Consider the following 12,974-nt stretch of genomic DNA (forward strand, 5'->3'; position numbering starts at 1 on the left):
CGCTGCTGCTTCTCATTTGTGAGGACGAAACTATTTTTTTCTGGTAGATTTCGGTCTGTTTTGTATTAATCTGCTCTTTGTTTTTGTCGCAAATCACTAGTTTCTGAGGGTGGGGGGGGATGGAATAAAAAAAAACTAATGATTTGCGAGGGAAACAACAAGCAGATTAATTCAAAACAGACCGAAATCTACCAGGAAAAAATAGTTTCGTCCAAAGTAGAGAGACTGGTGTATGTGTAAAAATTTACCTATTTTTCTTCTTTTCACAGGCAAGCCTAGCATTATTTTGCAAAATGGCACAAGAAGCAAAGACGGTTTCTGCATTGAAAGAACTCAATTTTTCACAGTTAACACTTCAAGAGAAGGTAGCAGTTAAACAAGCAGGTCGCCCATTACCAGACATTAAAATTGTACAAGAAGGAGTAAGCCACAACAAGAAGTATATTCGCAGTTTTAATTGTGATTGGTACCAAAGGAAGACATGGCTCTGTGGATGTGAAGTTAAGAATGCACTATTTTGCTTTCCATGTCTGTTGTTTGGAGGCGATTCAGTGTGGTCCAAAGATGGTTTTGCATGCATAAAGAACTTGAAAGAAAAAACAGAGAAACACGAGAATTCCAGGAAGCATATTGATAATGTCATTTCTCTATCTGTTCTTGGGAGTGTAAACATTAAAGAAAGACTTAGTGAGGCATACAGACTTTCAGTAAATGCACATAATAAGAAGGTTACCAAGAATCGTGAAATTTTGTCCAAGATTATAGACTGCATAAAATTTTGTGGACATTTTGAGCTACCTTTGCGTGGACATGATGAAACTGATGACTCGGCTAATCCAGGTGTATTTAGAGGACTGATAAATCATGCATCACGATTAGATCCAGACTTGCGGGCCCATTTAGAAAGTAATGCAGTCTTCGAAGGTGTCTCCAAGACTATTCAGAATGAAATTCTCGACTGTCTGCTGCAAATATATCGTGATCAGATCAGAAAAGAAATTAAAGAAGCTCCCTTTGTTGCTGTTATGGCAGACGACACTACGGACGTTTCAGAACACACTCAAATGGTTATTGTTCTAAGATACTTGCTAGGTGAAGAGGTTGTTGAGAGATTTTGGGGATTTTTCACTCCAGAAAATCAAACAGCAGATGGGTTATCAAAATGCATCCTTGATCAGTTAAACACAGTCCTTGAAGGGAATGCAGAGAAACTGATTGCTCAAACATTCGATGGTGCAAGTGTTATGAAAGGTAAGAAGGGGGGAGTTCAGGCTAAAATCAAATCAGTGTACAATAACGCCCACTTCATTCACTGTTATGCCCACCAGCTTAATCTTATTATGCAAAATGCTGCAAGTGTTACACGGGGTTCACGAATATTTTTCTCTAACCTTTCGGGCATAGCAGCATTTTTTTCAAGGTCACCTCTACGTTTAAATGTTCTTACAAAGCACATGACTAGCCGCATTCCACGCCCATCTGCTACAAGGTGGAACTTTCATAGTCGCACTGTCAACAAGGTTTATGAACATTTTGAACCCTTGAAAAAATGCATGGAGGAAATACAGAGTACATCAAATGCTACTATAACCATACGAGAAGCAACAGGTATTTTGAACACCCTAAATGATGAAAGTTTTAAGTTTTGGTTGGAGCTTTTCCACCAGATAATGCCTCATGTAGAAGTGATTTTTCACCAAATGCAGTGTAGAGACATTGATGTGACTAAAGCACATGAGTTCATTACAAACTTCAAAAGGGCCATTTCTAAAATAAGAAATTCCAAATACTGTGAAAATCCCACAAAAACACTCATGGCTGAAGCAAAAGAAGTGTGTGACTGTGTGTGTGCTGACATAGCTGAGAGATTTTCTTTCACTAAACAATTAGTAGCTGCTAAATTGTTCAATAAAGACTGTTTCACTAACTTCAAGCAAAAAGTTACTTTAGAAGAAGTTGAAGTAGCCACTGAAGCTTACCCCATCATTGCCAAAGAAAGACTTTTGACTGAACTTAGAGCATTCTATGACAGAAGTGATTTGCATGAGTTTTCCAAATTGAGTGAACTATTAAAGATTGTCAATGAAAATAACTTAGGTGATGTACTCTGTGAATTGACAAAACTTATAAAAATTCTTTTGACAATTCCAATGACTACAGCAGAGCCCGAACGTTGTTTTTCAACCCTGAGGAGGGTCAAAACTTTCTTAAGGAGCACTATGAATCAGGAGAGGCTAAATGCACTTGCCATGATTTCAATAGAGAAGATTTCTATAAATAATATGCCAGGTCTAAATGAAAAAGTTATTGATCTGTTTGCACAAAACAGGAACAGGAGAATGGACTTCCTTTTCAAATAGCCTAAGCCTGCACTGAGGAAGTCAAGCATTTACTGGTAAGATAAGGCCTAAGAAATTAAATAATTATCTATATATCTATATAATCTATGTCAATGGTATGTTAAACAATAACAATAAAAACATTTAAGATTTCATTTATGTCTGAATGTGAGACAGCCCCCCCATCAATAACAGTCACGAGCCGCCACTGGTAAACAGTCCTCAGTATCAATAATATGCAGGCAGCAATAACAAATACCGTCAATTATAGTAGATTATGAGTTAAAAAATATTAGTAATGTCGCAAACAAATGTTTTGTCAATTTACAAGATCACTGATTATAATTATTAAACAGCCTTGAAGCTGTCCACCACCGAGGAAATTAGCAGGCTTTATATTAATAAAGCAGCTTTATGCGACATTACTAATATTTTTTAACTCAAAATCGACTATAATTGATGGTATTTGTTATAGCTCCCTGCATACTGTTGATACTGATGGCTGTTTACTATGCGTTGGCTAGCATACAGTATCCACGAAATCAGACACGGCATGTGGCTCCAGGTTGTTGCCAGTGAACAATTTTGCTCACCTCAGACTTGAGTGAACGGACTATAGTGACAGGGATGAAAGAATGCCAATACTGGTTAACTCCTGAATTAGGGATTTGGAAAACTAGAGTGTGAATCCATGTTCTTTGCTGTGTGGCTGCATGAAGGGTAGAGGCAGGCAGTTAGCATGAGAATGTGATAAAAATAGCAAGGGAAAAATAATTATTGTAGTAGACTTTGAGGTTGAAGGTCAGTTCAAGGACAGGAGTTGTCAAGGCAGTTGTCTCCTACACATAGCTACCCTCTGTATGAATATGACAGGTGTATGGATAGGCTGTAGATGAATAACTTGACACTCAAGAATACCGCTACACCAACCTCATGAACTCTTGACTCCCACAGACCAACGCAGCAAGTGACGAAGAGGAGGAGCTGCCGCGCCGAGGGAGGGGCCGCGGCAGGGGGGGCCTCGTACACAGAGGTGAGGCTTTACTATTGTGCCCAAGACTTATTTACTTTTTATTCGTTTATTATATTATTTTTCTGAAGGAGGTGGACAGAGGGTTGCCTGCAAAAATGGTGCTCCTGTACAGAGAATAGGATAGCAAAGGGAGATGAAACCTAGCATTACTAAGTTTTAACAGCACAGGAATAAGCTTGGGGGGAAATTCTTGTGCTGCAGGGCCACAGGGAGGATGGAGGCAGTTTAAAAAGGGGTGCATATGAAAACAGTGATAGACGGTAGCCAGAGAAGCCGTGATCAAATTTTCTTCCAGAGGTGTCTTTGCACTTCCCTCATGAAAGAGTTTGACAGAGGAAGGATGAAGTACAGTATTAGGAAGGCAGTCCCAGAGTTTACCAGTCAAATGTTGGGCACTTAGGAAGCATATTTTGTCTAATGTTTATAGTTTCATTTGATTCACACACTTATTCATAGAAATCTTGGGAACTTTGAAACTGGGATTCATGTTCTGTTGAGGTTTCATTTATTTTTGAGTCAAGCATCCTGCAGTGTACCCATGCATGGCTTTCAAGGGTTATTTTGGTCTGAGTGTTGGCCGTGTAAATGTAAGGGAATGGTTTAGTAGTGTATGGATTACAGTGTGAGCCATTCATCCCCTCCCCCTGCTCTATTGTCAAGGTTTACCCTAGCTCTATAAATTTGGGGAGTGGCATAGCTTTCAGGGATTTTTGGGGTCTGAATATTGGCCCTGTAAATGTAAGGGGATAGTTTAGTTGTGTATGGATTACAGTGTGAGCCATTCATCCCCTCCCCTGCTCTATATAAGTCAAGGTTCACCCCAGCTCTATAAATTCAGGGAGTGGCATGGCTATCAGGGATTATGGGGGTCTGAGTGTTGGCCCTGTAAATATAAGGGAATGGTTTAGTAGTGTATGGATTGCAGTGTGAGCCATTCATCTCCTCCCCCTGTTCTATAGTCAAGGTTCACCCCAGCTCTATAATTTGAGAATGTTAAGAGTTTGATGATGTAGCTAGAATAGGGTATCAGTTGTTTGTACTTTTCCAATCAGGGTTCATTAGGAAAAGTTACTGTTCTGGTGTGAGTTGGGTTGGAGTGAGTTGGAAGGGTGGTCACCACTTGGCAGACACACCCTGTATTATCTAAGTTTTTTGGTGCCGTTCTAGTTGAAGTCTATTTGTTAGCATGAAATTTGCCTGAGGATGCCTTTATGACCATATATTTTAAAAGTTTTTGTGATTATATATTTTGGCTTTCATCTTGTAAGTGTTAGGATGCCTGAGCCATATTATCTTTATTTTGTCAATGTTATGGAGTTGTGAAATTTGTTGTTGCTCCCTCCCTCATTTCCCCAAAATTTGCTGCACTCAGCTGGCTTAACCCCTTCCGCACAAGCTCGTACAATGTACGAGGTATGGGCCCCTTACGCGTGTACAACCTCGTACGAGGTACGAGATCGTCTCGTAAATCGTATTAGGGAAAGTAAATGCTTGTATTATTTCGTTTCTTTGTTCTTTTGGCTTGTATGCTACTCTTTGATGTACGTGAGTCATGCCCCTGGCTCCGCCTACAATACCATTCCAGCCAATGGTCATTGAGATTGTGTCACGCGCTATGACGTCTGACATTCGTCATCGCTTATTAGTCACTCATTGGTCCTGCTTGTCCATCTTCATCAGTCTTCTTTTTGCTTTCTTAGCGACCACACGTACGGATTATTACTCAAGAGTTTTCGCCATGTCTGACCAAGCGTCGTCAGACTCTGACACGGAATACGTACCTGGCATGGTATGTAGTGATGATAGTGATGACAGTTGTGATGATGACTGTGAGTACGACAGTGATGATCATGACACATCTGATGTAGAGCCTGAGCCTGTGGTGGACCATGGGTGGAGGTTTATGGCTGACCCGTTCAGTGACTCCCGCCCTGACGCGCTGCCATTGTTTGCGGGAACTGTAGATGACGCCAACCCCGCTATACTGTCCACCACCACTGTACCCTCTTTCACGTCGCCTAAGGATGCATTTATGCATATTTTTGACAATGATGTGGTTGATGCTATGTGTACGTGGATGAATGAGAGTGCAGACCAGTACATTGCTGAAACAGGGAAGCGTAAAATAAACGGTGTTGTGTGGGCCCCAGTGACGCGTGCTGAGATGTATGTGTTTGTCTCCCTCTTGATGTCAATGGGCATACATAAACTACCACGTATATACATGTATTGGGCCCAGAGGTTCGCATATTCTGGCCCCAAGTGTTTCACGTCTGAAGTGATGGGCCGATCACGTTTCTTGTGTCTCCTGAAGTTTCTACGCTTCTCGCATGCTGCCAACGTGAAGAAAAACTCCCCCAAGACCCGCATTGAGCCCTTTCTAGACCTCATTCGCCTGAGCTGTCAGTCGTTGTTGATGCCTGGCAGGGACATTGCTGTGGATGAGTCTCTGATGCTGTGGAAGGGCAGGCTGGGGTTCAAGCAGTTTATTCGCACCAAGAGGTCCAGGTTTGGCATAAAAGTGTTTGTCCTTTGCCCATCTGATGCCAAGTGGAGCGGGTATTCCTGGAACTTCGAGGTGTACTACGGCAAGGACACTGCCTACATCACCCCTGAAATTACCTCCTCGCAGCTCAGCATGTCTGAGAGTGTGGTGGTCTACCTGATGCGGGGCTTGTTGGAGGCAGGTAGACATGTGGTGACCGATAACTGGTACACCAGTCTCCGCCTCGGTGAGTACTTGCTCACCAAGAACACCACCATGACAGGCGTTGTGAGGGCTGACAGGGGGCCACCCAAGACCTTAGCAGCAGAGAAACTCCAGTGCCACCAATCCACCTTTGCCAGGAAAGGGAACACCTTGGTGGTCAAGTACCAGGACAAAAAAGAGGTCAATGTCCTTACCACCCACTACACAGCCAACCTGGTAGAGAAGACCAAGACCTACTACAGCGGAAAACGGACCTTCTACTATAAGCCCCTGCACATCGAGAGGTACAATGCTCTCATGGGGAGCGTGGACAAGACCGACCAGCTCCTCGAACCATATTCATATGAGAAAAAGTCCCTCGCTTGGTTCAAGAAACTGGGAATTCATTTCATTTTTAGAGTCCTTCTAAATTCCTACCTGGCCTTCCGTAACGCCACACCATCATATAAGAGGGACTTTATGCACTATATCCTCGATGTGTGTGGTGAACTGGCGGCGCAACACAGCAAAGGGGCCAACCAGATCTGGAAGAGGGATCAAGAGCTGCTAAAGAGTCCCCTTCGCAAACCACCAACAAAGAAATTCAAGAAGGAGGACCTAATGCACTGCCTCATCCCCTTCGCCCAGAAAAGAAAGCAAAAGCCCTGCCGTGTGTGCTCTCGGGAGTTCGGGCTGAGGAAGGACACCACCTACCACTGCCCTGGGTGTCCTGGAGAGCCTGCCCTGTGTTGCCACAGCCACTACATGTCCTACCATGGGCGAGGGGAGGTGGAAGCTCCCAAGATTACACCACGCAAGAAGGGAGGTGCCAAGGGAGTACCCAAGCCACGGGAGCCACAGCCGGGTCCCAGTGGCACTGGCACCCACTAATCCTACCCCACCTCCCCTCCCCACCAAGCCACTCAAGCCCATCATCGCCCATCTGAATGTGAGTACAATAATAATAATAATAATAATAATGTAATTATGCATTATAATATATATCATGATTACTTTGTAAATTAGTACATGGCCTATTGGTATTACAGTACAGTATTATTATTATTATTATTATTATTATTATTATTATTATTATTACATATCGTTACATATTATTATTATATTGCATGTTATTTCATGTTATTATACAAACCATGCTTTATTTCAGATATACGTATTTACATATGCCAAATAACCTAACATAACCTTCACTAGTGTATCTAGTATGTGTTGAGCTAAGAATATAATCTAATTACGTAATTGGGGTAAAGGTGTGAGGCGACAGTGGTGGTGTACTTGGTGGTGTAATGGGAGGTACAGTGGGTAGCGTGCAGGGCGGGTGAGCAGCAACCCACGCTTCCGCCCATTCAAGTGGGTTTGCACCTTGTATTTATATGTATATTGACCATTTTTTTTACTCAGCATATAGTAGAGATATCAATGAAGGATATGTCATAAATATTTAGGCCATAAAATATTTTTTACATGCGTAAACCTAACCTAAATTTACGCTATCGTTGTGAGGCAACCGAACCTAACACAAACAAATGAAGCTTACCATAACCTTCACTGAGGTGTCTGCTATCTGTTGAACATAAATATAAAGACATATGACCATAGAAAATGGGTGAAAACATGAGTTAATTGAGTGCGTAGTGGGAGCGCGCGCGACAGGTTTCAGCTTGTACAGAGGTGCGGTGCGGGTGTGGGGGGGCTTGTGCTGAATGGGTTAATTTGCTGTCTCGCCTCCCGACAACGTTCCCTCAGCTCCATGTTTGTTTTCCAATGCCTCATAATAACTGATCTGTTCTGCCTTGATGGTAAGGCGTGTTCTCTCCTCAAGGCCGGGGCCGGGGGATCAAGAGACCAGCCGAGAGAGAGACTCCCACTGCTACAAGTAAGACGTCTTCTCCCGTCTCCTCTCCTCCCACTCCAAAGAGAAGAGGTCGTCCTCCAACCTACCAGCCCGTCAAGGTGCTGCCTGTCACAGAGAGCAGTGAAGGAAACACTGCCACAGACACCACCACTTCAAACAACACAACAAGTCCAGTGAGTGTGGCGCCAATAATGTGTTATGGACATAAAGCTAAGGCCTTGGTGGTTCTTTGTTATGAACAGAGAGTTCAGTTCATTGTAGTATGTCTTCTGTAGTTGAGTTGATGCAAATTAATAACCTATTACAAAGTCAGTGAGGAGGAAGAGAGCAGTAGCCATCCTCAGTATGAGATGGGTTGGTTATATTTATTGGTAAGAATGATAGCACATGTTATTAAATTGTTTCTTCCCTTAGGTAAGTGTGAACAAAGGCCCCACTCAGCTCAGCTCTGCCTACAACTATGCCGGAGGCCGGGCACAGCGGCAGCAGACCCAGATCATGGTGCCGGAGGGGCCCCAGCTGACGGCTGAGCAGCTGGAGATAGTGGAGTCTCAGTTCAAGGTTGGTGTTTGGGGGTTGGGAGCTGTGGTGTGACTGCTTTTGTTCTTGGAATGAAATTAAACAGTTTTTACTTTTAACGTCACTGCTTGTTACAAAGGCTACTTTTTGAACAACTTTTTAAATGCAAGTTAACCCGCCGTCTGCCAGCGCCGTATATATACGGTCTGATATTAAAAAAATCATTATAAATCGAAGTTGAAAGATAAAGCAAAGATATCCCGTAGGCATCACGTTTCCGGGAGCCATGCAGGGAGATATTTGCAGAGCACGCGCAGGATCGCAGTACGCGTGCAACACGGCCTACATCGGGAGAAACGCCGCTAAGGCTGCTACAACGCCACTTTCCGAGGCTTGTCCCAGGCACAGCGGCGCGCGCTACTGCACAAAGGCGTTGTCACGTCTGCCAACATACCACCATCCGCCCAGCCAGGCAACGCAAGGACTCGCGATACCAGTGCACAGAATGTGACGTTGGACTATGCATAATTCCGTGTTTCGAGGAGTACCACACTAAACTTCATTTCTAAGAACCTGTACTGTTTGCGGGAAAGGACGCATTTGTAAATAGTTTGTACAAAAGTGTGATATTAGACGCACATCTCCGCATTCCTTCCCAGTGAAAGTGAAAGTGATTGCTAGTGAGCGATAAAAACACGCATGTTTACATAATAAATATCATTATATTCCAACACTTGCGGTGGTGTTTTTTTATACAAATTCTCTGTACATATTTATTCTGATCTCATTTATGTGTAAATATGTTATTATGTAGTGTGCAGACATGACAGCAACCACAGAAAAATATATAGTGAAAAACACTACAAAAAACGTATGTTTACAAGATATCCGCTACTTATTCGCGTGTCCTATAGCGCCCCCGCCCATCACTGTGCCCATGAACAACGCCCACAGGTTCAGTGATCATGGTGGTAAAAACTCAGAACAATTGGTTTAGTGTGTACGGAGTAACAAATAGTCCAACGAAAACATTCGTTAGTGTTCTGTGTAAAAATAAAGTCTACGGATCCTGCGCATACTTTTTCACGGCCACGACGAGACATAACGGAGGCAAAATTCATCCGTTCCAGGCTTCAGTGAGTACTTATATTGATGTTTTCCATGTTTTTGCATGATTCTGAACCTATCTAGGTAATTTTTGAAAAGTCGAAAAAAGCCGGCACTGGGGTTGGCTACAGGTCTTCAAATAGCCGGCAGACAGCGGGTTAAGGGAGTCAACCTTCATTTTTCTTGGGGTCAGGTTTATGCTGCACTCAACATGTCCCAGTGTTGGGGGTTGACTTTTACTGTAGGTTGGGGGCGATGGTGTGAGGGTGAGGCAACCCTGGAAATGGATCTCTGGAGTTCTTGAGTACAGGAGAAAGAGTAGCCGGGCAAGGGACTGAATGTGCTGAGAGGCAGCGCGTGAATGGGAAAATTTGGAGATGCTCATTCTATGAGCAGTCCCTTTGGGGAATTCCTGTGAAGGGACAGGGCATCTAAGATAGATACAGATGATGCAATACAAACCTCCCAACTTACTATGTCTTCTAATGGAAAAAATAACTATTTGACATTTTTGTTATTCACATTTCACATCCCTGCTGTGACATTAGAGGTAAGTGCACCTGTGTAGAGTTGTTGAAGGCCAGATGTGAGCTGCCTGTCTCCCCTCAGAGTGGCGACTTTGTGATGGCAAAGAAGGACATGGAGTTGATGGAGAACCCACCCATATGGAGAATCGATGGGAAGTCCCTCCTGCAGAAGTTCCAGGCATTTGAGAAGGATGGGAAGATTCTCTACAGGAACATATCAACAGTAAGTTGGCAGTGCTGCCCTCCAGGGGGTGTTGTGACACTCACAGATGGCTTTGAGGTGTGGGTCAAGCATCCACTTGTCTGTCTGTGTCAATGAAGATGTAGGATAAGGGCAAGGCACATCCACTAGTCCCACCATACCCATGGCTGTCACTCGCTTCTATCTATCTATGTCTCCGACGCCTTGCTCCCTCACAGGAACTTCCCTCCAGAGGATGGCCACAGTTGATGTGTCTCCATCTCTCCCTGTTCTGGCACTCCCTCTCACCACATTCAGTCCTGCTACTTCCAACTCTCTCGCTCCAATACTCACTCGCCCTATTGATCCAGTTCACAGGTGGTCTTCCTCTGACACCCTCTCCCTCAATCCTTCCCTCATACACTCTTCCCAAATTCATTCTCCCCCATTCTCATCATGTGTCCAAACCACCTCAATGCACCATGCTTCTTCACCCACTCCATACTCCACTCCTTTCATTGTCACACCCATACCAAACTGCTCATACATGCTTTCATTACACTCACTTTCACTCACTTCTCTTCACTTTTATATTGTTTGTTGTAGGTTGAGCTTAAAAGCATATTCTGTGCATACAATGAACTCTGCCATGGACAAAGATACAGCTGCAGGTGTGGACACAAGTCTGGGTCAGGGACAAGTGGCTGGGTGACCTCAGAGTTCATTGTAGTGTGAAACAGAGCTGTAGCACAGAGAGCCTGCTAGAGTCAGTGGAGGGTTGGAATCCTGTTGTGTTGACTCCTCTGTTTCCTTTGTGTCACAGTACTCTGGGTGGACCCCCCAGGCCAAGACCCTGTACCTGGGGGTGAGGGTCACCTTCGTGTTCCAGTCTCGCTACGACACAGTGGTGCAGATGCTCGGCTTCGTAGAGAAGACATATCAACTTTTTAGCATAGGAGAGAGGGCACAAGCCTACTTTATAATGTGTCTCAGTGGAGGTTCTTGCGACTCCATAAAGTGTAAGGCATGAGGGAAGGGGCTGCGGTGTAGGTCATATTATTTAACATTTCGTCGCTCGAGCACACACACACATTTGATAAGGCTTTCGTAGGTGTTGTGGGCCTTTCCATGAGTAGTTTTCTGACCCTTATGATACTTAAGCTAGGCGTCTGTACCATGAACGTGAAACAACACTCATGAGAACGCATTAAACCTCCTTTTTGGCCTGTAGAAATGTTTGATGTGAGAGTCGGAAGCGTCTAAGAATACCGACCTGTGAGTGGAGGCGCCTGTGAGTTAGCACCTGCCGGGCCAGACATTATGCGTGAACAGGTTGCCTCCCGCGGCGGGCCACACGGGAGGCTCTCAGACGCAGCCAGCACGGAGCCTCGACCTCCACTTGTCACTAGCGTGTCGGGATATTCTTAAACGTAAGGGGCTCCCATTCCGACTGTTTCCCAAGGCCACCGAGACAATTAACAGGGTCTTTATAGGTGTTTTTCACGTTCAAGATTCCTTAGCCATGTAAAACTATCCCTAGCATTACAAAACAGTCAATGGAAATCCCAGCATTCTTAAACGTAAGGGGCTCCCATCCCGACATTCCCAAGGACACAGTCACGATCAACAGAGTCTTCATGGGTGTTTTTTTTATGTTCAAGATGCAGAAGTCGTGTAAAACTACCACTGGCGCCACAAAACAGTCCATGGAAATCCCAGCATTCTTAAACGTAAGGGCTGGCGGCCTTTCCAGGGGTACTTCTATGACCCCCGTGGTAGCCTGACCCTTCCTCTGTACCATGAACGTGAGAAAAACACTCATGAGAACCTGAATAACTTCCTTTTCGGCCTTTGGAAATAGTTGTTTTGAGAGCCGAAAGCGTCTGAGAATACCGACCAGGGAAGCGGGGAGGCGCTTCATTCGTGAGCGGGGCCACACGGACGCCCGTAACTCCCTCTCGCATGACAGTGATGATCCTGCCGTTGGTGCCAAGGTCAGAGGTTTTTTATATAGCGGCCGTGAGATGCTCTTATAGATGAAGGCTGTTGGGCGCTCAGGGAAAGCCATTGCACCCAACACACACACACACACACACACACACACACACACACACACACACACACACTTCACGTTGAGAGTTAGAGAGGGAGAGAGGTAAAGAGACGCAGTGGATTGGTTTTAAGAGATGGAAAAGGAAGAGAATAACAAAATATGGAAGCATACAAAGAATAGATATACGCTTATTTGATCTTCTTCTTCTTCTTCTTCTTCTTCTTCATTATCAGCAGCATCGTTATTTTATTATTATTATTATTATTATTATTATTATTACTATTATTATTATTATTATTATTATTATTATTACTATTATTATTAAAGTTTTAGGGGGGAGAGGAGGAGGAAGGGGTTAGATAAGGGGGAGGCACTTCCATATATGTATGTTCGCCAGTTAATACGCAGCCTTCCCCTGCCTCTCGTAGAAATTGCTGAGGTTTTCATGGACTGTTCTGTGATCTTAGTGATAGTTATACATGACTTCTGCGCCACGAACAGGTATAGCACACATGAAAACCCCGTTAATCTTCTCTGTGGCCTTGGAAAATCGTCACCTTCGTAAACAAAGCGCCTAAGTCATTATTTTCTACTTTATACAGGATATCTGAAAAGAACTGTCATCATCTCATTTGGCTTAAGATTTAGGC

General features: G+C 44.0%; 2 protein-coding genes across 15 annotated transcripts in view; both read left to right on the forward strand.

Moving 5' to 3' along the window:
* LOC126987886 (cocaine esterase-like) overlaps positions 1-12,974 on the forward strand; it is a 70,995-nt gene that overhangs the window by 56,502 nt on the left and 1,519 nt on the right. The gene's annotated exons all lie outside the window — the stretch shown is intronic.
* LOC126987887 (glutamine and serine-rich protein 1-like) overlaps positions 1-12,974 on the forward strand; it is a 42,397-nt gene that overhangs the window by 7,462 nt on the left and 21,961 nt on the right. For 3 of the 10 annotated variants that reach the window (XR_007741257.1, XR_007741261.1, XR_007741262.1), the window contains exons 5-8: positions 270-422; positions 3,294-3,372; positions 5,073-7,010; positions 7,905-8,051. Coding sequence is in view for 1 of the 10 variants with exons in the window: in XM_050845368.1 (XP_050701325.1) it covers positions 3,294-3,372; positions 7,905-8,110; positions 8,352-8,498; positions 10,173-10,313 (573 nt within the window). In the remaining 9 variants the exon portion in view is untranslated. Of the gene's footprint in view, positions 1-269; positions 423-3,293; positions 3,373-5,072; positions 7,011-7,886; positions 8,111-8,351; positions 8,499-10,172; positions 10,314-12,974 lie in introns of those variants that run through there. The other 7 variants (XR_007741260.1, XR_007741259.1, XR_007741258.1 and 4 more) reach the window with 6 other exon arrangements.

This window comes from Eriocheir sinensis, chromosome 67, assembly GCF_024679095.1.
Source record: "Eriocheir sinensis breed Jianghai 21 chromosome 67, ASM2467909v1, whole genome shotgun sequence".
Classification (NCBI taxonomy): domain Eukaryota; kingdom Metazoa; phylum Arthropoda; class Malacostraca; order Decapoda; family Varunidae; genus Eriocheir; species Eriocheir sinensis.